Source organism: Athene noctua, chromosome 13 (assembly GCF_965140245.1).
Source record: "Athene noctua chromosome 13, bAthNoc1.hap1.1, whole genome shotgun sequence".
Classification (NCBI taxonomy): domain Eukaryota; kingdom Metazoa; phylum Chordata; class Aves; order Strigiformes; family Strigidae; genus Athene; species Athene noctua.
The window spans coordinates 21,384,053-21,405,546 of NC_134049.1; the positions used below are offsets into that span (position 1 = coordinate 21,384,053).

The window sequence follows — 21,494 nt, forward strand, 5'->3', positions numbered from 1 at the left end:
GCCCGGCTCTCTCAACCCAGCGAAGCGTGCCGAGCCGGGCGGGAGGGCGCTGCCGCAGGCGGCCGCCTGGAAGCGGGGCTGCCGGGATCGCCCCGCCGGCGGCCCGGGCCGCGGCCTCCCCCTGGGCCGGCCCCGCGCCGCCTCAGGGCCGCACCGCGCCGTGCGCATGCGCGGGGGGGCGGCGGTGGCGCGCAGGCGGTGTGGCGCAGGCGCAGAGCAGGAGGGCGCCGCCAGCATGGCCGCCGGGAAGCACCGGCGCACGGCGCTGGAGCGGGTCGAGAAGTTCCTCTCCGAGACCTACTTCACCGACTGCAACCTGCGGGGCAGGTGGGCGGCGGGGCCGCGCTCTCCGCGCTCTTCGCGCTCTTGTCGGGGCGCTGGCAGCAGGCGGTGCTGTGTGTGTGTCTGTGTGTGTGTGTGTGTCTGTGTGTGTGTGTGTGTCTGTGTGTGTGTGTGTGTCTGTGTGTGTGTGTGTGTCTGTGTGTGTGTGTGTCTGTGTGTGTGTGTGTCTGTGTGTGTGTGTGTCTGTGTGTGTGTGTGTCTGTGTGTGTGTGTGTCTGTGTGTGTGTGTGTCTCTGTGTGTGTGTGTCTCTGTGTGTGTGTGTCTCTGTGTGTGTGTGTCTCTGTGTGTGTGTGTCTCTGTGTGTGTGTGTCTCTGTGTGTGTGTGTCTCTGTGTGTGTGTGTGTCTCTGTGTCTGTCTCTGTGTGTGTCTGCACGCGCGTGGCTCTGTGTGTGTGTGTGTCTGTGTGTGTGTGTGTGTGTGTGTGTGTCTGTGTGTGTGTGTGTCTGTCTGTGTGTGTGTGTCTGTCTGTGTGTGTGTGTCTGTCTGTGTGTGTGTGTGTCTGTCTGTGTGTGTGTGTGTCTGTCTGTGTGTGTGTGTGTGTGTGTGTGTCTGTGTGTGTGTGTGTGTGTGTGTGTGTGTGTCTGTGTGTGTGTGTGTGTCTGTGTGTGTGTGTGTCTGTCTGTGTGTCTGCACGCGCGTGGCTCTTTGTGTGTGTGTGTGTGTGTGTGTGTGTGTGTGTGTGTGTGGCTCTGTGTGTGTCTCCGTGTCCCTGTGTGTCTGTCTGCGTGTCTGTGTCTCTGTGTCCTTCAACTCCCTCTCTAGTCCCTTAGGGGACTCCGCTGCCGCCCAGCGCTGCAGGGGCTCAGCGGGGCTCAGTGAATAAATCCCCCAGACCCCCACCCCTGGCCAGCCTGGAGCTCTGGGTGCCGTTGGCACCGTGTCTCTGCCCCCCAGCCCTCTGGGGGCGATGCTGCTGGAGGCTCGGCTCCAGCAGGCCCCTTCAACGCAGCAAATTGTGACTGCGTTGTTCAGTTAATCCTCTGAGGGTATTAAGCGATAGCTGGGTGGTACAGCCATGCTGGGGAAGCGGGGTGCTCCCTGTCCCCACCCCTGGGCTGCTCTCCACAGGGCTGGCCTTATTAATCGTGTCCTGGCCCCCTCCAACCGCAGGCTTTTTGGGGATCGCTGTCCACCGGTATCGCTCTCCTGTTTCCAGACTCCGCGGCGCATCCCCTACAGTGAGGCCATTGGGCAGGAATTCAGACCGGCTAAAGTGGGAGACTCCTTTGGGCCCACGTGAGTACCAGATTCCTGCGGTGCTGTGACTGCAGTGGGGCTCGAGCTCGCATCTCAAAGATACTTGTGTGTGTGAAGCCTCTCGAGCTCTCAGTGGCGAAGAAATGAGATGATGGTCCTCTTCCCTGCTGTGTGCTTTAGGTAGAAGGTGTCTGCCTAGAAGCCCTTAGGGAGATTTCATGAAGAAACAGACCAAGGTGTGTCTCATTTCCAAGGAGAGGAGTGTAGAGCTGAGTTCATTGATCCGTTGTGCTGAGAGTTTGTGTTCGTAGACATGGTTATGGCCCTGATGCTTCTGCGTGGGACCTGTACGATTTTTAAGGGCTGGGAGAAGATTGAGCTTTTTTCCCAGCAGTGGTCAGAGACACGATGCTACTGTCTGTTCCTCTGAGGGCCCAGAAGAGGCTGGGCTGGGCCAGCACCACAGGTTTGTGTGCTGCCATGCCTCCTTGCAGCCTGGGCACTAGCTTGCCCTGGGGGTTAAGAGCACGATAAGAAGGGTCACAGGTCAGGCCCTGTCCCAGGCATAATTCAATTCCTGGTACCCCCTGGTTTCACTGTCTCAGGGTGGCTGTGGGTGCTGGAGGAACAGTTTTCCAGTCCCCATCAGCTTGAAAGAACACATCAGCCTGCTCAGCTTGGCTTTTAACTCACTGTCAAATCGCTAACCCTCAACAACAATGGACAATAGTGGGTGCCATGACTTACAAGTTTCACTTGGTGAAAGAGCGACAGGTCAGGTCAGCGGCTCCCTGTGAAGGGAAAGCCCAGTGCATTTAAAGGGCCCAGAACAAGGCTGGCACGTGCAGGCACTGTGTGCTGCTTAAACTGAAGGTGTGTCACAGCCAGCCGCACAGGGGGCCACCTCCCGACTACACCGTGTCCAGGGGCACAGGGTAAAGCAGTCTGTACAGACAGGTAGCATGGTTACAACTGAATCCCATCAAACTTGGGTGCTGTCCCTATTCTGCTTTTTCCATGGAGGCACTGGGGAAGTGCGGTTTCCCTTGGGAGAAGGTCTCCCCGTGGGCTGAGGTTGTTGCCTGCTCTCTTCCAGGTGGGAGACGTGCTGGTTTAAGGTGGAGCTGAGCATCCCCCCGGCATGGGCAGGGCGGGAAGTGCACTTCGTCTGGGAGAGCGATGGCGAGGGCATGGTGTGGCGAGATGCCCAGCCTGTCCAGGTAAGGAGGCGTAGATCGGGGGTGTGCCAGCTCTGCCAGGTGCTCTGCTACGTACAGAGTGGTTACCAGCCTTACCTCTCTGCACTGGGGCAGTAGAAGAACCCTCCCCCCCATCTGTTATTCACTCTTCAGAGGAATGCCTACCTGTGTTGGGGAGTGTAAAATAACACGTAGACCGACAGGAAAGAACCAAGAACAACTGGAGATCTAGGCGGAGTGGTCACGAAGACAAACAGAAGGAGGATATATAGTTGTAGTGTTATTTAGCCTCAAGCAGTAATCTCTGAAGCAATAGGAGAGCTCTCTTTAAATATGGGAAGAGCTGCCGTGCAGGGAAGGGCAGTGTTTGTGCAGAGTCTGATGCATGGGGTGGGAGAGGACTACTCTTGTGGTTTGCATGCTGTGCTGTCAGACCGCAGAGGGTCTGTGGGCTGTTTCCAAACTTCAGCCCAGAAAGGCAGGTCTGCTGGTGGGGGGGTTGAGTCTGTTTTCTAGAGGTTACCCCTACCAGGAGTTAAAATTCTGGTGTGGAAACCAGTAGCAGCTGAAAATCCCTTGCTTAGGAGTTAGCAAGTCTGTCTTGGAGGAAAGGCAGACAAGTATTGGGCCTGAGATGCAAATCTCCACTGCCATCAAGAACGGTGGGACAGACTCTTGTCGCACATAGAATCACAGAATCATTCAGGGTGGAAAAGACCCTTGGGGTCATCGAGTCCAACCATCAGCCCTACTCTGCAAAGTTCTCCACAGTGTCAACTTCCATCCTGCTTTGGGTGCTGGAATGGCTCGGGTGACCTTTTGCAGCCCTGCCCTGCTCTGTGGTGGTGTCTGCAGTGTTTGTGGTACTGCTGGGGCAGCAGCAGTTTCCCTGCCGGTTGTTCTTGTGGGAAGCATTGTCCCACCAGACGTGGGACCAGGCCCTGCCACCCTTGTCTTGTCCTGCCCATCCAGCCCTCTGTCACGGACCTGTGAAGAAGACGTGTGTTAAATGTGCCGTCTTCCCCTGCAGGGTTTGACTAAGGAGGGTGAGAAGACCAGCTACATCCTGACACGCAGCATGAAAGAGCCGGAGCCCCACAGGTGGGTAGTCAGCCTAGGCTGGAGCCCCCTGCCGCGGGGGGGCTTGGTGGTGTTTGAAGCCAAGAGGCCGGGCAAGGTGAGATCCTTTTGAGTCCTGGTGCTCTGAGAAGTATCCAGCGTGCAGGGGCTCTGTCTGTGATTCAGGTGGGGCCAGTCCTGCCCGAATCAAACCTTTTCCTGGCTGACTGCTTGTGATCTGCTCCCTGATGGTTTCCTTTTGGTCTTCACAGTCTGACGCTGTATGTGGAGCTGGCCTGCAATGGTCTCTTTGGGGCTGGCAAGGGCAGCTTGATCGCCCCTCCAGACCCTGACAGGAGGTTCACACTGAGCAAGGCCGAGCTGGTTGTCTTCAACAGAGATGTCTACGAACTGCTGATGGATCTGGAAATACTGCTGGACATGGCCCAGGTCTGTGAGCTCCTTTTCTTCCCTTCTCTCACCCTTTCCATCTCCTTCCACAACTTCATTTTATCTCCTCCTCCTGCCATTCCATGACTTGTCTCCTCCCACCGGGAGGCCCTGGAGGAGCAAATGTTTGCTGCTGCTGCTTTAGCACAATTGAGATTGTCTAGAGTAGGAGAAAACTGAACAGAGAGAAGCCACAGGTGTTTCTTTCATCTGCTCTCTGGCAGGAGCTGTTAGACCGGATCCCCCCGGAATGGGTGTGTGTGTAACCTGGATTTAGAAAGCACATGAGCAAAGACTTAAGGTTGTGTCTGTGAGGCAGGGACACGGTGTTTACCTGGCAGTGCTGGCAGAGTCAGATGTTGGAAGGAGGTAGCAGGTTCTCCCTGAGGCAGGTGACATCAAGGTGGTGCAGAGAACTGCTCTGTGCCAGAGGATGTGCTGAGCTCAGAGTCAAGCTGTTATCACTCCCAATCCCAGCTCCTCGGGGAGGAAAACCAGAGGAGTTTCCAGGCACTGTACACTGCCAACCAGATGGTCAACATGTGTGACGTTATGGACCCCTCCACCTTTCCTGCTGCCCGTGACCTGGCTGCAGCCATCTTCAGCCAGAGGAACGGCGAGAGCCAGCACACCATCCATGCTGTGGGTCACTGCCACATTGACTCTGGTGAGAGCAGCACAGCACTTCCTCTCTGCTGACCTGGAGGCCGGGGCGTGCTGCCCAAGAGGACAGCTGGCTGCCCTGGGGCTCCAAGCACTGGGTACTGTCCCCTGAGGGAAGGGAAAGGGACCTCTGTGCTGCCGTACAGCTGGTCTGTCACCAAGGCAGGGGAATGTGTGACTGGCTGTGCCATTTGGAGCACTGATGGGGCTGGCAATGAGGGATGAATTACAGACCACTGTCTTCCACCTGTTGGACTTCACCCCTCAATTTCCAGTCCCTGGAGGACTGTCAGTCTCAACAGAAAGGCAGCTGGAGAAGCGGGAGCTGGAGGTCCCAGGCTATGTTGCTGTTGGTTACTTAGCCAACAGACAGCATTTTGCACTAGCATTTTCCCTGACGGATGAGTGAAAGGCAGCACAGCCCCATTCCCAAAAGAGCTTGTGCTGAGTAATAACCGCGGCAGGGCCGTGCCTGTCCCCGCAGCCTGGCTGTGGCCGTACGAGGAGACCATCCGTAAGTGCGCTCGGAGCTGGGTCACGGTGGTCCGTCTGATGGAGTGCAATCCAGAGCTCACCTTCGCCTGCTCCCAGGTGAGTGAGCTCCCTCTGGGGACCTCTCCTTCTGCTCGTGGCATGTTGCTTCTCCAGCATGACTCAAAGTGAGATGGGGCTGGGGGTGACCAGGAGCGTCCTGTGCAGTTGCAGAGGGGAGGGACATCAGTGTGGTGCCATGGGGTGGGAGCTGAGGCTGGTCTCTGTGCTCTGGCAGGCACAGCAGTTCGAGTGGGTGCGGAGCTGGTACCCCGGGCTCTATGCGCAGATTCAGGACTTCGTGGCGAAGGGGCAGTTCATTCCTGTTGGAGGCACCTGGGTGGAGATGGTGAGAAGTGTGGTGAGCCTGGCTCGCTGCATCCTCCCTGCACCATCCCTCTGGGACTGATCCTGGCACCGGAGGGGGAGAGCTGAGCCTGTCTGGTTGGTGATGGTCTCAGGGCCTGGAAAACAGCAGCTGTCTGCAGCGTCTAGCCTAGCAAAACTACCATCCCTCTCCTAAATCATTTCATTCCCTGAGAAAGGAGCTTTGCTCTGGACTGGCTGAACCCTGTTCTGCCCTTTGCCCTCTGCCGAGCTGTGCTCAGATCTTCCCCGTGGTCTGACAGGTCAGGATGACAGCGGGTGGGAATGGGGTGCTCACAAGACCTCCTGTTGTTCCCTTTCCCCCCAGGACGGGAACCTGCCCAGCGGGGAGTCCATGGTGCGGCAGTTCCTCCAGGGACAGCGGTTCTTCCAGGAGCAGTTTGGACGCATCTGCTCGGAGGTACTTGCTCTTTTCCAGCACATCTTCCTTGTACACCATCTCCTTCCACCCCTTGCTGCGTGTGAGGGTTTCTCCCTGGTTCTCCAGATACAGTGTTCAGGTGCCTCATGTTGGCCTTTTTGTAGCTAAAGCCATGATGAGCAAATATCTACTCCCCCATGTATCGTGGCACTTAGCACAGGCCCAGGCCTTGTTATATTGCTTTGTAGGTCCCTGGCAGGTCTCTAGAATTACTCCTTGTCTAGCACATCTTCTGTCCCCTCTGCAAGACTGAGAGCCTGACTGCCAAGAAACCCTCCACAAGCTCAGGCTGTGACTTGTGGCTGGTGTGACTTGCATGTGTCTCTCTCCCTGTGGTGCTGTCACCTCTGCTCCCAGTTCTGGCTGCCGGACACATTTGGATACTCAGCCCAGCTGCCCCAGCTGATGCGTGGCTGCGGGATCAGGCGATTCCTCACACAGAAGCTCAGCTGGAACTTGGTGAACGCCTTCCCGGTGAGCTGAGCTTCCCTTCTTCCCAGGGGATGGCCTTGTGGTTGCTGGAGTCTGTCTGCAGGGCTGGACCTGTTGGTTCCACAGGCTGAGCCAGTCCTTCAGCTCAGCTGACACAGGCTTTTCTTCCAGAAGCCACCGGCTTATGATGGTAGCAATGTCCTGTCAGGCTCTGGGGGAGAGGAAGGACATGGTTAGAGATCTCAGCTGGGCCCCTGGCCTACAAATTCCTTCTGCTTCCAGATGGGAAGCTGTGACTTGCGTGCAGGTCTAACAAACAGCAAACCCAGCCTCTTCTCTGCTGCCTCCTGCCCTTGTGGCATTCCTCATCCTTGTGCAACTGTCTCCTTGACACTGATCTGTCAGGGTATCCTGCAACCCCGTGGAGAGAAAGTGAAGGCCCAGTTTGAATCCTCAAGGGGCTCTGAAGTGCCTGTCCCCTGTGCACTTCCCTGGTGACCAAGGTCTTGGGCTTGGTGTGTTTGACAGGGCTTGTGAGGAAGCTTGGGCTTTTGCTGCACGAGTTTTGTGCTGATGTGGTTGAAGTGTGCCCTCCATACACACATTTGTGCGGCAGATGAGTTTGGGAGCCTTGAAACACTGAGCTAAGGGTGAATTTTGTCTCTTTCTGGTACCAGCATGACCTGAGATTTCCTTTTGGGAACTCCTGGAAACAGTGGGGCTGTGTTTTAGCATTTTGGCACTGTGTGGTACAGGGGGGCTGTACAAGACATGACGCTTTCCTTTGACTCCCTTCCAGCATCACACCTTCTTCTGGGAAGGCATTGATGGTTCCCGAGTGCTGACCCATTTCCCCCCTGGTGACTCCTATGGGATGCACGGGCGAGTGGAGGAGGTGAGTGAGGTTGCCAGTCCCACACATGAAGTGCAGTGCCAGCCTCTTGGGGCCAGACCTGAGGCACCTAGGAGAGGGCCCTGCCTGGGAAGGAGTGTGATAGCAGGCAGCGTTGCTGGACAAAGGTTGTTTGGGTGCCTGGCAGTCGATTGCCTGCCTCTGAGATGTGTCCGTGCCTGCTTTTGGCAGTTTGGGCTGGGGAAGAGGAGCAGGACTGGGCTTTTTTTTTGTGGAGCTATGGGAGCTGGGGCTGGATGCCAGGGGATTGCAGCTGTCCAAAAATCCCTCTAGATACTGAAAACAGTGAAGAACAATAAGGACAAAGGACGTGTGAACCACAGCGCTTTCCTCTTTGGCTTTGGAGATGGAGGAGGGGGGCCCACACAGAAAATGCTGGACAGGATGAAGCGAATGACTGACACAGACGGGCTGCCAAGGTGGGGAGAGCTCCTTTCCTCTCTCCTTGCAGGACCACTTGTTTTGAGCCAGGCCTAGCTCTCAGCAGTGCCAGGTGAGGTCTTCAGGGGTTAGTACCGGGGCCAGTGCTGTTTAACACCTTTGTTGGTGACATGGACAGTGGGGTCGAGTGCACCCTCAGCAAGTTCAATGACAACACCGAGCTGTGTGGTGGGGTGACACGCTGGAGGGAAGGGATCCATCCAGAGGGACCTGGGCAGGCTGGAGAGGTGGGACGTGCAAACCTCATGGAGTTCAGCAAGGCCAAGTGCAAGGTCCTGCCCATGGGTCGGGGCAATCCCAAGCACAAATCCAGGCTGGGCCATGAGTGGATTGAGAGCAGCCCAAAGGAGAAGGACTTGGGGGTATCACTGGATGGAAAACTGACTGTGAGCCAGAAAGCCAGCGGTACCCTGGGCTGCATCCAGAGAAGTGTAGCCAGCAGGTACAGGGAGGGGATTCTCCCCCCCAATCTGATTTTATGACACACACACCCCCACCCTGCAGTGCTCTGTGCAGCTCTGGGGGCACCAAATAAGAACATGGACCTGCCTGTGGGTCCAGAGGAGGCCATGAAGATGATCAGGGGGCTGGAGCACCTCCCTTATGGGGACAGGCTGAGAGAGTTGGGGTGTTCAGCTGGAGAAGAGAAGGCTTCAGGGAGACCTTAGAGCGGCCTTCCTGTACTTAAAGAGTCCCTCCCCACCTTTCCTGTAGCCCCCTTTATCTGGGACTGTAGGGATGAGGGGTAATGGTTTTAAACTGAAAGAGATTTAGATTAGATAGAAGGAAGAAATTCTTCCGTGTGAGGGTGGTGAGACACTGGCACGGGTTGCCCAGAGCAGCTGTGGCTGCCTCCTCCCTGGAAGGTTGGACGGGGCTTTGAGCAACCTGGGCTAGTGGAAGGTGTCCCTGCCCATGGCAGGGGGGTGGAACTGGATGATTTTCAAGGTCCCTTCCAACCCAAACCATTCTGTGATTCTAAGAAAAGAAAAGAAAAAAGAAAAGGTGTGCAGAGGAGGGCAGGGAGCAAGCAGGGCAAGCAGAGGGCTGGGAAGGATTGTTAGGGAGACAGAGTCTCCCAGTCATCAAGAGCTGCAATAACAGGTCCATTGGACAGCCCTGGACTGCTTGCGAGCCCTCAGCTGAGCCGTGGGGTGAGTGGCCAGCACAGCAGTGGTGCTGGGCAGTCAGTCCCTGCCTGGGGACTGTCCAGGTCTCTGTGGCAGGCAGCAAGAGCAGCCTGGAGTGGCAGAGGGGTAGGAGGAGGTTGAGGGTAAGTGCGCGGTTGAGTTGGGGTTTCTGAAGCCTTGGTTCTGGGGCTGTCGCCTGCCTGGCTGGGATGCCCATGACACTGGTTTCTCCCCTGTTTGTGTGTCTCTCCTGCAGGGTTCAGATCTCCACTCCCGACCGACTCTTTTCTGCCCTGGAGAAGGAGTCATCGCAGCTGTGCACCTGGGTGGGAGAGCTCTTCCTCGAGCTGCACAACGGCACGTACACCACCCAGGCCCAGGTGACTGCGCACGGGCTGGGGCCGTAGTCCCCCTTCCCCACAGCAAAGGTGGCCTTTCTCAGTTCTCTTCACTACTGCCCAGGCGGCTCCAGGCTTCAGGCAGGGCCCTTTAGGTCCCAACAGTGGGAGCCACCTTGTAGCCAGGACTCCAAATGGCAGATTTATTGTCAGACTTTATTCAGGGCTTGAGAAGGAAGCCTGAGACAGCAGGGCCCTCTTAGTCAACGGCTATCATGTCCTTCACTTTAGCAGATAGTTGCAGAGCTTGGGTGAAGAATCAGAAGAAGGGGAGGAAGGTGAGAACAGAGACAGGGGAAGCTCTGCCCTGTGCTGGGAGATTCAGTTTGAAATGTGGCAAATAATAACTCACTGGTAATGGCAAAATTGTGACACCTATAAATAACAAGCTTCCTGCACTGGAGCTGAGCTTTTTGCTCTTCGTGTGAAAGATCCACTCTTAGCTACCAGTTTCCTAAGCATCTTCGTTCTCTCCCTGTTCTGACACCAGATAAAGAAAGGGAATCGGGAGTGCGAGCGAATACTCCATGATGTCGAAGTACTCAGCACCTTGGCTGTGGCACGGGGCGGCACATTCCAGTATCCTGCCAGCCAGCTGCAGCGGCTCTGGAGGTGAGGTACAGCAGCACTGATGGTACCAGGGAGGCTGTGGTGAGGCTGGGGACTCCCAACATGAGAGCTGGCTGCTCTTGGGTTGCCACTGCCCATCCCCTACAGCTCTCTGTCCCTGCCTGACTCTGGGTAGAAATCCTTGCTATCAGCGCACCAAAATCAGCCTGTACCAGTTGGACTGTGCTGATGTGGGCAGTTACTGGGCAGCTCGGTGGGCTGATGGTGGGAGATGGTCACTGATCTCTCAGCCCCATTCAGCTGGAGCCAGAAGGGTGACTGCCCACAGCCTGTCTGCATCTGAACTGCCTCGAGTGAGCGGGAGAGCAGTGCATGGTTAGGGTGTAGGGACCTTTGCAGATACAGTGCTGCAGGGGTGTGTGTGCACAACCCCTTCCATAAACTGATCAGGCCTCCACCTGGAAAGTGTTTCAGTGCTTTGCCTGATTCTCCCGCTAGTAGACAGCTCCAAAGCCTCACTGTTCTGCTGGCTGGAAGCTTCATTTCTCACCTAAGCTTATTTCTCGCCAGTTTTGTCTTGTCTGAACTTGTGCAACAATTTATCTGGTAGCCCCGAGGAATAAAAAAACCCCAGCTCTTACTCCCCATGGTTATGGTTTACTAAGATGACAGTTGGCAAGTCCTAACATAAAGGGATTTAAAGGATGCTATGGAAAAAAAAAAAAAAAAAAAAAGCCTTTTCTCTCAGTGTTTGCTAACAGGAGGTTAAGGAACAGTTAGTAAGTTTGTCCATCTTGCAAACAGGGCTCGGTAAGCCAGCACAAGTCCAGTGCTCTCACCTGGTTTCTGTTCTGTTTTAGGTTGTTGCTGCTCAACCAATTCCATGACGTTTTGCCAGGCAGCTGTATTCAGCTGGTGGTTGAGGACGCCCTGCAATACTACGCAGGTGAGCAGGGCATTTGGCTGGGAGGGCACTCACCCTTTGGAGCACTCTGGGACCTGCTCGGTGGGGCTGCAGAGGTTTCAGTCCTGGACTGCCAGGCACTGTGGGTCAAACCTGTGCAGGCATGTGTCTGTAAGTGCTCACTCAAGAGGGAATTAGCAGGGGAGCCAAGGGATTAAAAACCATCCTGATTTACTGACTTGTCTGCTTGGAGCTGGCATGCCGAGATAGACCCCAGCAAAGGTTTGCTCCTGCCGGCCCACAGGCACTTGCAGTAGCTTTACTTCGTGATAGCACTGCAGTTTTTCAGTTGAGCTGGCATAGCTCATTGTAATCTTGTAATAACAAAGTTAACAATAATTATAAACTTTAATTACTTACTAATAGATAATAATTAATATTAATGATAATGAGTAATTGTAGCTTGGAAGTAGCTAAAGTGTGTACATCGCATGGGAGTGCCAGAAACTCTCTCAGATGTGAGAAACAGCGTGGCTGGATCCAGCTCAGGCCTTTCTGTTGCTCAGAGATCCGTAGGGCTGGCGCTCGGCTGCAGGAGGAAGCTGTGCAGTCCTTATGCAGGGAACTGCTGCAGCCCAAGGCAGGGAACACTGAGAGCACCCTTGTGTTGAACACTTTGCCTTGGGAACGGACCGAGGTGATCTCCAGGACCGGGCCAGCCGGAACAGAGACTTTAGGTATGTCTAACTTGGGGGTAGCTCACATCTCAGAATTTCTTACAGGGGCAGAGACAACTAACAAAGAAATACTCTGCCTCTCTCTGCCCTCGGGAGGGTTTACTGACTTGTCAGATTTCTCCTTTGGACTTTATCCTACTTCAAGTTGTCCCTGAATTGTGGCTGAGGAAGAGGAGGGTTTGAAAGAGGTGGTAGGTCTGATGTGAGAGCAGCACAGTGTGACTCGGGGTTAGGTCTGGGACAGACATTGGAACAGAACCTCTTTGCTTTCCAGCTCTGGTGACAGTCCCCAGCATGGGCTATGCTGTGAGGGAGCCGTTGCTGCCCCCTCAGCCTGTGGCAGTGAGGAGGCAGGTAAGCACAACAGCAGTTGTCCTCAGATCTGTGTACCCTGCATCAAAGGTTGATTGGGGAAAAAAATCTACGGAATCCAGCACACAGCAAGGCTGCACACTAGCTTCGCAACCGGGGCACTCCAATCCTGCAGGTGTGGGTCTGTGAAATCTGTTTCTGTCCTTTCCCCAAGGAGGACGGCTCCATTGCCATGGAGAATGGGGTGATTGCAGTCTGCCTGGACGTGATGGGACGCCTGACCTCGCTTCGGCTGGTGGACTCCGAGAGGTATGGCTGTCACCCAGTCACTGGAACTGGGCTCCTCAAACCTCTCACTGTACGTACACCCTTCTCCACTGCCGGTTCTTCTTATGCTGCTGTTTCTCTGTTCCACTCTGTTCCAGAGAGTCAGTTCCAGGTGGCTGCTGTGCCAACCAGTTTGCGCTCTTTGATGATGTTCCCCTGTACTGGGATGCCTGGGACGTGATGGATTATCACCTGGAAACCAGGTAGAGGAGCAGTGCATGCAGCACTTGGTTTTTGACTTTGCTCTGAGGTTTGTGCCTCCCTGCCAGTCCCAGCTGTAACAAAAGCTGCAACAGAGCGTTTGTTTTGGAGAAATGAGTGCTTGCTATGTGGGAGGCTGGGTTGGGATTTGGGAACCTGGATCTACCAGGCTGAGACCAGCTCTGCCTTGATCCCTTTCTCTAGGAAGCCAGTGACAACGCTGTTGAAGCCTCTGGAGATCACCCTGGCTGGGGGCCTGCGGGGAAGTGCAAGCTTCTCTCTGCAGATCGGGGAAAGCAGCACCTTAACCCAGGAGATCATCCTGGATGCCACGTGCCCGTACCTCCGCTTCCTCACCCAGGTTTGGCCAGCGGCTGCCACGCGATGTGAACGTCTGTGCTGTGCAGGCAGGGCCCTGGGGAGCTGAACCCTGTGTCTGAATTATGTTCTCCCTCCTGTTTCCTTCCCTGGATCCCCCTACTGCCTGTCCTCTGCCTTAGGGGAAGGCAGCCTGAGGGTGGGGGTCCTGAGGGACAAGGGTCTTAGAGAAACCCACCCAGTTCATCTGTGTTCAGACTCCAGTGCGGTTTTATTGTACCTGCTCTGGCCTGGGTGCGAGCTGGCTGCTGCACACTGGGGAAGGATAAGTGCAGCCCCCCCATGGTGATGTCCTTCTGCATTTAGGTTGAGTGGAAGGAGGCTCACAAGTTCCTGAAGGTGGAGTTCCCTGTGCAGGTCCGGAGCACAAACGCCACCTACGAGATCCAGTTTGGACACCTGCAGCGGCCAACGCACTGGAACACGTCCTGGGACTGGGCTCGATTCGAGGTGAGAGGAGAGGCAACCTGGTCCCAGCTGCTCCTCCCGTGCAGGGGCTGCTTTTGTTCCCAGGCAGTAGCTCTGCGTGGTGAATATGTCCCTTGGTACCTCCTGCAGGTGTGGGCTCACAAGTGGCTGGATCTCTCCGAGCACGGCTTTGGGGTGGCACTGCTGAACGACTGCAAATATGGGGCATCAGCCCATGGGAACGTCCTCAGCCTCTCACTGTGAGTTAGGGCTGGGGTGAGCATGGAGCTGCAGCAGTCCCTTCGCCTTCTGAGGTGTCTCTTGGAAGTCAAGGCAACGCCTGGTCCTAAATGATCCTAGCTAATAAGGCAATAATCTGGTATTAGTCTCAGTGGATAGCTGTTGTCTGAGAATTTTTGGCTGACTTAATTACAGTTGACTAAAATAGTCTAATTCCTATGAGTTATGCTCATAGATAATTCAGGAGAGATTAGATCCACATTTGCACTAAGTAATTTTTCTGTTGCTGGCCAAAACATACCCCAGGAGGGTAGGAGAGAGAAGGAACAGCTATGTTACAGAAGCATACAAAGCTAAGAGAAACTCAACCTATTTCAGTTTGACTCCATCAGCCACAAGTTTCACAGGAAAACACCCCTCAGATTTTTTTTAGCTTCTGGGGCTGTCCAGGGTCTGTTTGCTGTTGCCAGAAATCAGCAGCATGTTGGCTTCCACCTCAGGTCCCAGCCTCGAGGTAGCAGGGGGTGGCAGTTGTCCTGACACAGTGCTCCTCTGGCCCTGCAATGGGTGGCAGAGGGTGCTGCCAGTCTCACGTACCTCGTGTCGCCTTAGGCTGAGAGCACCCAAGTCCCCCGATGCCACGGCAGACATCACGCACCACCAGTTTACCTACGCCGTGATGCCTCACCTGGGTGAGTGGGGGACAGAGCTGGGCCCTGTGGGGACACAGAGGGCGGAGGATGCTCCGGTGAGCCTTGGGGTGAGCACATCTCCGGCTGCGCGTGGGTAGAGGCTGGCTAGAGGTTCTTGTGTTGCAGGTTCGTTCCAGGATGCCGGGGTGATCCAGTGTGCCTATAACTTGAACTTCCCCCTCCACGCGGTCCCGGCCAGCTCTGCGCAGTGCCCGCCCTGGAGCGCCTTCTCCGTCAGCTCCCCGGCAGTCGTGCTGGAGACTGTCAAGCAGGCAAGTCCCCGGGGCAGAAGCGGGGAGGGTAGGCCCAGCTCAGCGCAACGGCCATCCCTCTGGTGTGCGTGTCCTGCTGGGTGAGGACAAGGGATCGTGGTCGTATCCGCATCCCCACGGAGGTGCTGCATGGTCGTCAGCACTGCGCCGCGGCGGGGTGGGAACTCGCGTGCAGTGGGTCAGGCCGTACCCCGAGCTGTAGGATAGGATGTGCCTGTCTCCTCTGTCTGAGATCCCATTCCCCACAGGCCGAGGACAGACCCGACGCCGTGGTGGTTCGGCTGTACGAGGCGCACGGCAGCACGCTTGTCGCCTGGCTCCAGACCTCCCTCCCTGTTCAGGAGGCGGTGCTGTAAGTCTGCGCTGGAGGGTTGTGGGTGCCTGTGGGGCCGGAGATCCGCCGCTTCGGCCTCACCCGCTGCTTTCTTCCCCAGCTGCGACCTCCTGGAGCGGCCGGCTGCCCAGGGCCGCCTGCCGCTGGAGCAGCGGGGCCTGAGGCTTTCCTTCACACCCTTCCGCGTGCTCTCCGTCCTCTTGGTCTTGAGGCAGTGACACCGTCCGCTGCCCTTGCTGATGCCGCAGCAACCTGGACCAACACTGTGAGCTCCAATCGCAGCCCCGTCCCCAGAGCTGTGCAAGGATGTGGCAGTGCCAGGGAAGGGCAGTCTCCCCCTTTTTCCCCCCACCGAGCCATCAGAGCAGTACTAGAGAAAACCACGTTCTTCAGGAAAGGAGCAGAGTTTCCCCCTGCCTGGCCAGGGCAGGAGGGCCCGGTGAGTTCCCAGCTAGCTGAAGCGTGGGGCAGGTTGAGGGACAGGCTGGCTGGCCCTGCGCGAGCTCTGCTCCAGCGCGGGGGGGTTTGGGGAGCAGCAGCTTTCCTCCGTGGCTCCTGTGTCTCATCCAGACCCTAGCAACGAGTGTACACACACTACAGTCACTCCCCTCTCCCTTTGCTTGCCTCCTGCACTGCCCTAGAAGAAGGGGAACACAAGTAAAGGAGAATTACATGAAAACAAGCTCCAACCTGTTTTCTTATGGCCAGATAAGATTACTGATCTGCTTACCCCCAGGGGCTTTGGTGTAGCTGCTGCTCCCACAGCAGGATCTCACTCGTGGGACCGGGGAGGCAGAACTTACCTTTATTTGGGGAGGTGAGGGAGGGGAAACCTGCTCCAGCCCATCTGGGGAAGAGGCTGGGCACAGAGGGGATGTTATCCTTAGCACAAAAAGGTGTGCATGGTGATTTCTACACAAAATACTTTATTAGTCAGCTAAAAACAGTGATCCAGGCAGCAGTGATCCAGAAAGGGAAGAGGGGAAGGAAGAGGGAATCCACTTTTAGGCAAAGGAAAGGTCAAAGTCCAGCACAACATGTGGTCCATGGCCTTTATCCCCCTCAAATGCCTGGGGACAGCAGGACACTGGATAAATCGGCCCCATCACCCAGCTTCTGCCTGCACGGACAGGATGCAGCGGTAGCGATCGGGCATGAGCACAGGTAGAGAGAAGCCCCCCCTGTCGCCAGCACCAACCCAGACCAGGGGGCTCCCAGCCCTGCGGCTGTTAAAGGCCGATGGGGAGGGCGGCAGCGGGCAGCACTCACATGGCAGGGGCTGCGCCTGGCAGAGGGTGGGGGGGTGCCTGGTTCAGCCCTGTTGAAGCCCCGCTGACTCTTCTCCTGCCTTTTGGCACCCCCTCAGTCCCCTTGTATGAGGGAGCCCCCGCCTAGGCCTCTGATAGCCACAGGGACTGCCAGCCTCACCTCTGCCCCTGCGCGCAGATGTCCGGTGGCTTCGTCGGGCTTTGAGTGGTGCGTCCGGCTCGGACAAGGCTGGAGCAGTGGTCGCTTTCCTCCTCCTGCGAGCACGTCCCTTCCTCGGTCTGTCAGCCATCTCCTCATCCTCCTCCTCCTCAGCCTTCGGGGGTTTTGCTGCAGCCCTGGGGCGCCGTTTTGAGGCACGCGTGCTGACCTGTGTGGACATTAGTCGGAGCTTAGCAGCAGAAGCGTGCTTGGACCAGCAGATGCTGAATAACTCCAGGCAGGAGCACCACGGTGACTTTGGGAGCAGGCTGAGCAAGGCATGGGGACAGGACACAGCCTCCAGACCCCGCAGGAACTACAGCCGCAGAGCTTCTTACCTTGGGGGTCAGAGCCTCGGGGTCTGCCTTCAGCTGAGCGCGCTTCTTGCGGGGCGTCTGCCCTGCGAGAAGACATGCCTGGGTTACACAGAGTGAGGAGGCTGCACCTCAATTACTGGTTCAGTTTTGGGCCCCTCACTATAAAAAGGCCATTGAATGACTCGAGCGTGGCCAGAGAAGGGCAACGGAGCTGGGGCAGGGTCTGGAGCACAGGTCTGCTGGGGAGTGGCTGGGGGAGCTGGGGGGGTTCAGTCTGGAGAAGAGGAGGCTGAGGGGAGACCTCCTGGCCCTCTGCAACTCCCTGCCAGGAGGGGGCAGAGAGGGGGGATGAGTCTCTGGAGCCAAGGACCCAGCGCCAGGCCCCGAGGGAATGGCCTCAAGCTGCCCAGGGCAGGGTCAGGCTGGCTCTGAGGAAGGATTTCTGTGCAGAAGGGGCTGTTGGGCGTTGGAATGGGCTGCCCAGGGCAGGGGGGAGTCCCCGGGATCCCTGGGGGGGTTGAAGAGTCGGGTTGACCCAGCGCTGAGGGATCTGGTGGAGTTGGGAACGGTCAGGGGGAGGGTCATGGTTGGACTGGAGGAGCTGCAAGGGCTTTTCCAACCCTGATGATTCTGTGATTGTGAGACAGGGCAGAGTGCCCACGCCTGAAGGGAGGGACAGGCTGCAGCACAATGACCTTTGAGGGACACTGTCCCAGGCGATATGTGAGCTGAGCACTGAGGAATTGGCACTAGGGGGGAGGAATGGCTTGAGGGGGCTCCTCTCCCCACCAGATTCCCTCCCCTGCCAAAACATTGCTGGATTCAGGCTTACAGCCCCGGGGGGAGCACAGCATCTGCTCCCAGCCTGGCAGGCAAAGGAGGGGGTGTGGGTGCTGGCCTGGTAAAGCACCCTGCAAGGCACAATGCCTCTGCCCAGGCAGGCTGTGTTGGTGGGAAGCCTTGGGCACAGCGGGCTCCGTACCCCAGCACCACTGGCTGTCACAGGCCCCTCAGCACCCAGGGACTGGGGCTCTGCTCCTGCCTTTGCAAGCACAAGGCTTCCCAGGCTCCTGCCCTCCCAGAGCAAGAACGGGTTGCACGGGGAGAGGCAGACACTCACCTTTGGGAGCCATGGGGCCGGGGTCCCCCTGCAAGGAAGGTGACAGAGCGTTGACTGGGGCACAGTCATTCTGCAGGTAGCGCCAGCAGAATCTGTGTCCCTTCTCCACCCCACAGCCAAGAGTGACAGAAATCTGGGGGAGTCAAGCTTGCTCTGCCTGCCCTGTGCCTCGGACTCTCCTGTCAGCCCCCACCATGATGCCTCACCCAGATACGGGGCACAGGAGGGACAGACAGGGCTGCCAGACTATCTGAGCCTCCCATTCCTGCAATCAGCCCCTCTGCTCCAGACTGCCTGCCATCCCCTGGCCAGCTGGCCACTGCACGGAGGGTCCCCATCACCTCCACGTCCAGCAGTCACAGCAGTCTGTCAGAGGGAAACCCCCAGTGATGCAGCATAAAACTGGGGGGTCTCAGGAAACAGAAAAGGGGGTTGTGTCACCTTGGAGGAGCAGCTGGTGGCCACCCAGCCCCAGACAGGGACCCTAGGCTCCTACCTGGAACCACACGGTTCTGCCACTGCGGTCGCGCAGGGTGCTCATACCAGGCACCAGGTAACACTGCAGCCAGTTCTTGAAAGCAGCGTAGTTATCTGCATGATCTGGCTCAAAGAGCTTTTTCTCTGGGAAGGGAGAGAGGGAAAGGACAGAAGTAGAGAGGAAGCAGTGACCATAGTGTCAGGGTGCCCTCCCAAGCCTCCTGCTGCTGGGAACGCACGGCCCAGGCCTCCCAGTCCCTGTCCCGTCACCTCACCCACCGCGATGACCTCCATGGGCACGGTGTGGCACAGCTCCAGGAGATCTGGGTTCTCCCGCATCAGCTTCAGCTTCTTGCTCAGTGTCAGGGCTGAATTCTGCAGGGGCGGAGAGGGGGCGCAAAGTCACCTGCCGGCCACCCCAGCCTCGCTGTGGTCCCTCCTCCTGACACAGAAAAGCCTGAACCAGAGTTAACTTCTGAGTGAACCTCCCAACCAGCATCATATCAGCATGAAATATGACCGTGCTAATATCCTCTGAAAGCTACAGATAAAGAAGATATATTTTTGGACCCTAAGCCAGCTGTTTCGTAGAAGACAGGCACTCCTGGGACTCACCGGGATCCTGGCCAGCTCCGGGATGCGCCCGAGGGCAGTGCAGCCAATCTACCAGATGGTTCCGTGCACCTTTTTAAATGTGATTTATTTGTTAAACTGTATAAAAGCAGGACCCTCTCACAGCGAAGATGGAGACCTCACCTACGAGTGGACACACTGCATAGGACTTCCCAAGTGCCAGGAGAGGTTCTCTGACCCTTCGCTGTGATGGGGCTCCCCAGCCGAAGCACGGATCCAGATGATGGTAAAGTATGAGGGCAGTTGGAGATGTGTCTTAATCACTGTAGCTAACTTTTTGTAGTAATGATCAGGTTATCCTGCTTATTCTTTCTGCCACTTTAAAGTAAAATAAGCTTGTCTTTTTAATTTGGTGTCTGTGTCCTTCCTGTTGACCCTGTCAATTGGCAAAACACCTCCCCAACAGCAGCCAAACTCCCCATCTCCTCTTGCCCTCCTGAGGATGAGCTGCCACGCTCCCCACCACATCCCAGCCCTGAGCTCACCCCACTGTCCAACTGCGCAAAGACAGGAGAGAGCTAGCACACAGAGCACCAGCAGTTTGTAAAAACAGCCCTCAGGCTGCATGTTTTGTTTTCAGCCTCCTTTAAAATAGCCCCCTCCTCTCCCCCAAGGCCATGAGATCCACTGTGGGCTCTACTGTAGCCTTCGCCAAAGATTTTAAGCTTGCAAGGTGTTCATTTCTCTCACCTCTTCCTCTTCACTCTCCCCAAGTACACCCAGAGACTCCCTGAGGGCAGAAGGTGGGTGCAGCAGCACGCAGGCATGTGCCCGTGGAGCTGTCACAGCCCATCAGCCCAGGCACACATGCATGAGCACTGCACGTGTGAGGTTACAGAACCGCTGCACCCTGATTGCTGCCCCACTGGAGGGGCAAACGTGCTCAGGCACAGGTGTTTATGGCAAAGGACAGTAAAATGTTTGAGGAGAAGGATCCCACGCAGCAAGTGTTCTAGTTGCGAAGGGAAAATGCCAGCCATTGGGTTGGGAAAGACTCAGAGAAGCAAATACCTCCCACAAGCAGTGCGGGCAGAGGCTGTGCGAGCTCTGCAAAAGCCTCGTGACTATGTTCTGCCCCATCAGAGCGAGGAACCAAACACGAACTGAAACTGGCCCCCAACCCTGGGCTGGAACAAGCCCAAAACAGCAGATTTGAACTAGAGCTTCATGCCCAGCTAAGCACAGAGCACAGTTACGGCAGGGTAGCTGGCTGAGCCCAGATGGGGGGCTAGAAGCAAATTGAACCACCTCCACTGCTGCTGAGCCCAAACCTGACTCAGGAACGCTCCTCAACTCAGTCCAGCTCCCTGCATGGAAGGAAAGAGGCTCCCTGGATGTCAGGGAGCTGTGGAGATGTCCTGCAGGGCCACAGACAAATAAATCCCTGGTGTGGTGTCTGTCTAGAAACCTGCCCCTTTCTGAGTCTGCGAAAGCACCAAGTATTCCCCACCTTCTTCCTCCTCTCCTGTTCCTGATCCTTCAGAGCCTCCAGCACAGTCCGAGCCTTTTCAAAGGGAGGGATCTTCAACCTGAGAGAGTCCATCTGTTACACACAAGCCTGAACTCTTGGTTCTGGCACTTGCCCGTGTCTACCAGGCAAGGAGGCCCATGCAGTTTAGCTGAGGAGCCGCCAAGCTCTAGCAAGCTCTTGGAGACCAAACCTCTATGGCAGGTGAATGGGTGCTTAACCCACCTTACCTGTACAGGATCTCAGCACGGAGGTAATTCCCAATTCCATTGAAAAACTTCTGGTTTAAGAGGGCCTCGCAGATGGGCTTGTCAAAAGCCCTGTCATCCAGGTTCTGCAGCACGTTCTCCCTGCAACAGCACATGAGGCAAAGGTCACCCGGGCACGGCTGCGGGACTGCCGCGCAGTAAAAGCAGCCAAGACAAAGTGGGGGCCTTCCCTCGGGCCGGGCCGCGGCTGGCAGGGCGGCGGGACGCTCACCTGAAGGCCTGGTACTCGGTGAGGACGCAGGGCCCACGGCCCGGCTGCCAGGCGTCACCCAGCCGCCACGAGCCGAAGCGGCGGACGTCGACGAAGCAGAGGGCGCGCGGGGGGCTCTCGCGCGTGAGGAAGCGGAGGTGGGCATGGCGGGGCAGCTGGGCGGCAGGGCACAGCCGGAACGACCCCGACATGCCAAAGCGAAAGACGAGGTCCTGGGGCGCGCCGGGGCCCAGCGGGGCCAGCGTCAGGCGCAGCTCCTTGCCCCGGGAGGCGGCGGAGATGCGGTAGGCCTCGCTGCAGAAGGGCACCTCCGGGCCCCTGCCCACCGCCGAGCGCTCCACGCCGCCCGAGAACACCACGCCGCCGCAGGCCTCGTTGATGTAGCGCCCGGCCAGGTGCAGCTCCGGGCACTCGGGCATCGCCGCGACGGGACCGGGGAACCAGAGAGCCCGGGCCGGGCCGCCCCGCCTCGGGAAGACGCGCCCGGGCCCCGCCCATTGGCTGCGCCGCGAGCGGGGCATGCCGGGAGCTGTAGTCCCGCCCCGAAGCCAATAAGCCCCTGGGCCCGCCCAGACCCCTCCCATTGGCTGCG

At 57.0% G+C, this 21,494-nt stretch overlaps 2 protein-coding genes across 10 annotated transcripts; one reads left to right on the forward strand and one right to left on the reverse strand.

Moving 5' to 3' along the window:
* Nucleotides 1-222: 222 nt before the first annotated feature.
* MAN2C1 (mannosidase alpha class 2C member 1) lies at nucleotides 223-15,182 on the forward strand. 3 transcript variants are annotated; one of them, XM_074917738.1, is made up of 26 exons: nucleotides 223-327; nucleotides 1,455-1,580; nucleotides 2,638-2,761; nucleotides 3,771-3,841; nucleotides 4,072-4,249; nucleotides 4,727-4,916; nucleotides 5,397-5,503; nucleotides 5,682-5,792; nucleotides 6,138-6,230; nucleotides 6,609-6,725; nucleotides 7,483-7,578; nucleotides 7,870-8,015; nucleotides 9,424-9,547; nucleotides 10,056-10,177; nucleotides 10,996-11,081; nucleotides 11,606-11,776; nucleotides 12,051-12,130; nucleotides 12,303-12,397; nucleotides 12,514-12,618; nucleotides 12,821-12,977; nucleotides 13,301-13,444; nucleotides 13,553-13,662; nucleotides 14,255-14,334; nucleotides 14,461-14,606; nucleotides 14,855-14,958; nucleotides 15,041-15,182. In XM_074917738.1, exons 1-26 carry the CDS (start codon nucleotides 236-238, stop codon nucleotides 15,156-15,158), a joined length of 3,093 nt encoding a protein of 1,030 aa, XP_074773839.1. In that variant the 5' UTR covers nucleotides 223-235; the 3' UTR covers nucleotides 15,159-15,182. The 3 variants fall into 3 exon arrangements, with proteins under 3 accessions (XP_074773839.1, XP_074773840.1, XP_074773841.1); XM_074917739.1 differs by lacking the exon at nucleotides 5,682-5,792; XM_074917740.1 differs by lacking the exons at nucleotides 4,727-4,916; nucleotides 5,397-5,503; nucleotides 5,682-5,792.
* Nucleotides 15,183-15,329: 147 nt separating this feature from the next.
* Nucleotides 15,330-21,430, reverse strand: NEIL1 (nei like DNA glycosylase 1). 7 transcript variants are annotated; one of them, XM_074917743.1, is made up of 9 exons: nucleotides 20,903-21,430; nucleotides 20,653-20,772; nucleotides 20,405-20,483; nucleotides 18,597-18,696; nucleotides 18,341-18,465; nucleotides 17,845-17,872; nucleotides 16,746-16,807; nucleotides 16,369-16,576; nucleotides 15,330-15,577 (listed from the first exon to the last, which is right to left on the reverse strand). In XM_074917743.1, exons 1-9 carry the CDS (start codon nucleotides 21,421-21,423, stop codon nucleotides 15,330-15,332), a joined length of 1,491 nt encoding a protein of 496 aa, XP_074773844.1. In that variant the 5' UTR covers nucleotides 21,424-21,430. The 7 variants fall into 7 exon arrangements, 6 of the variants coding, with proteins under 6 accessions (XP_074773844.1, XP_074773843.1, XP_074773847.1 ...); XM_074917742.1 differs by having other exon boundaries at nucleotides 18,601-18,778; XM_074917746.1 differs by lacking the exon at nucleotides 15,330-15,577 and adding an exon at nucleotides 15,593-16,225.
* Nucleotides 21,431-21,494: the final 64 nt, after the last annotated feature.

Bases quoted from the DNA above. Each gene is read 5' to 3' on its own strand.
- MAN2C1 (XM_074917738.1), top strand. From the start codon at position 236: ATGGCCGCCGGGAAGCACCGGCGCACGGCGCTGGAGCGGGTCGAGAAG. The intron at 7,579-7,869 runs GTGAGTGAGGTT...AAATCCCTCTAG, and splicing joins TGCACGGGCGAGTGGAGGAG to ATACTGAAAACAGTGAAGAA. The intron at 13,663-14,254 runs GTGAGTTAGGGC...GTGTCGCCTTAG, and splicing joins AACGTCCTCAGCCTCTCACT to GCTGAGAGCACCCAAGTCCC.
- NEIL1 (XM_074917742.1), bottom strand. From the start codon at position 21,423: ATGCCCCGCTCGCGGCGCAGCCAATGGGCGGGGCCCGGGCGCGTCTTC. The intron at 18,779-20,404 runs GTGGGGAATACT...ACTCTGGTTCAG, and splicing joins AACAGGAGAGGAGGAAGAAG to GCTTTTCTGTGTCAGGAGGA. The intron at 15,578-16,368 runs GTGAGGCTGGCA...CCCTTCTTCTAG, and splicing joins ATCTGCGCGCAGGGGCAGAG to GGCAGTGCAGGAGGCAAGCA.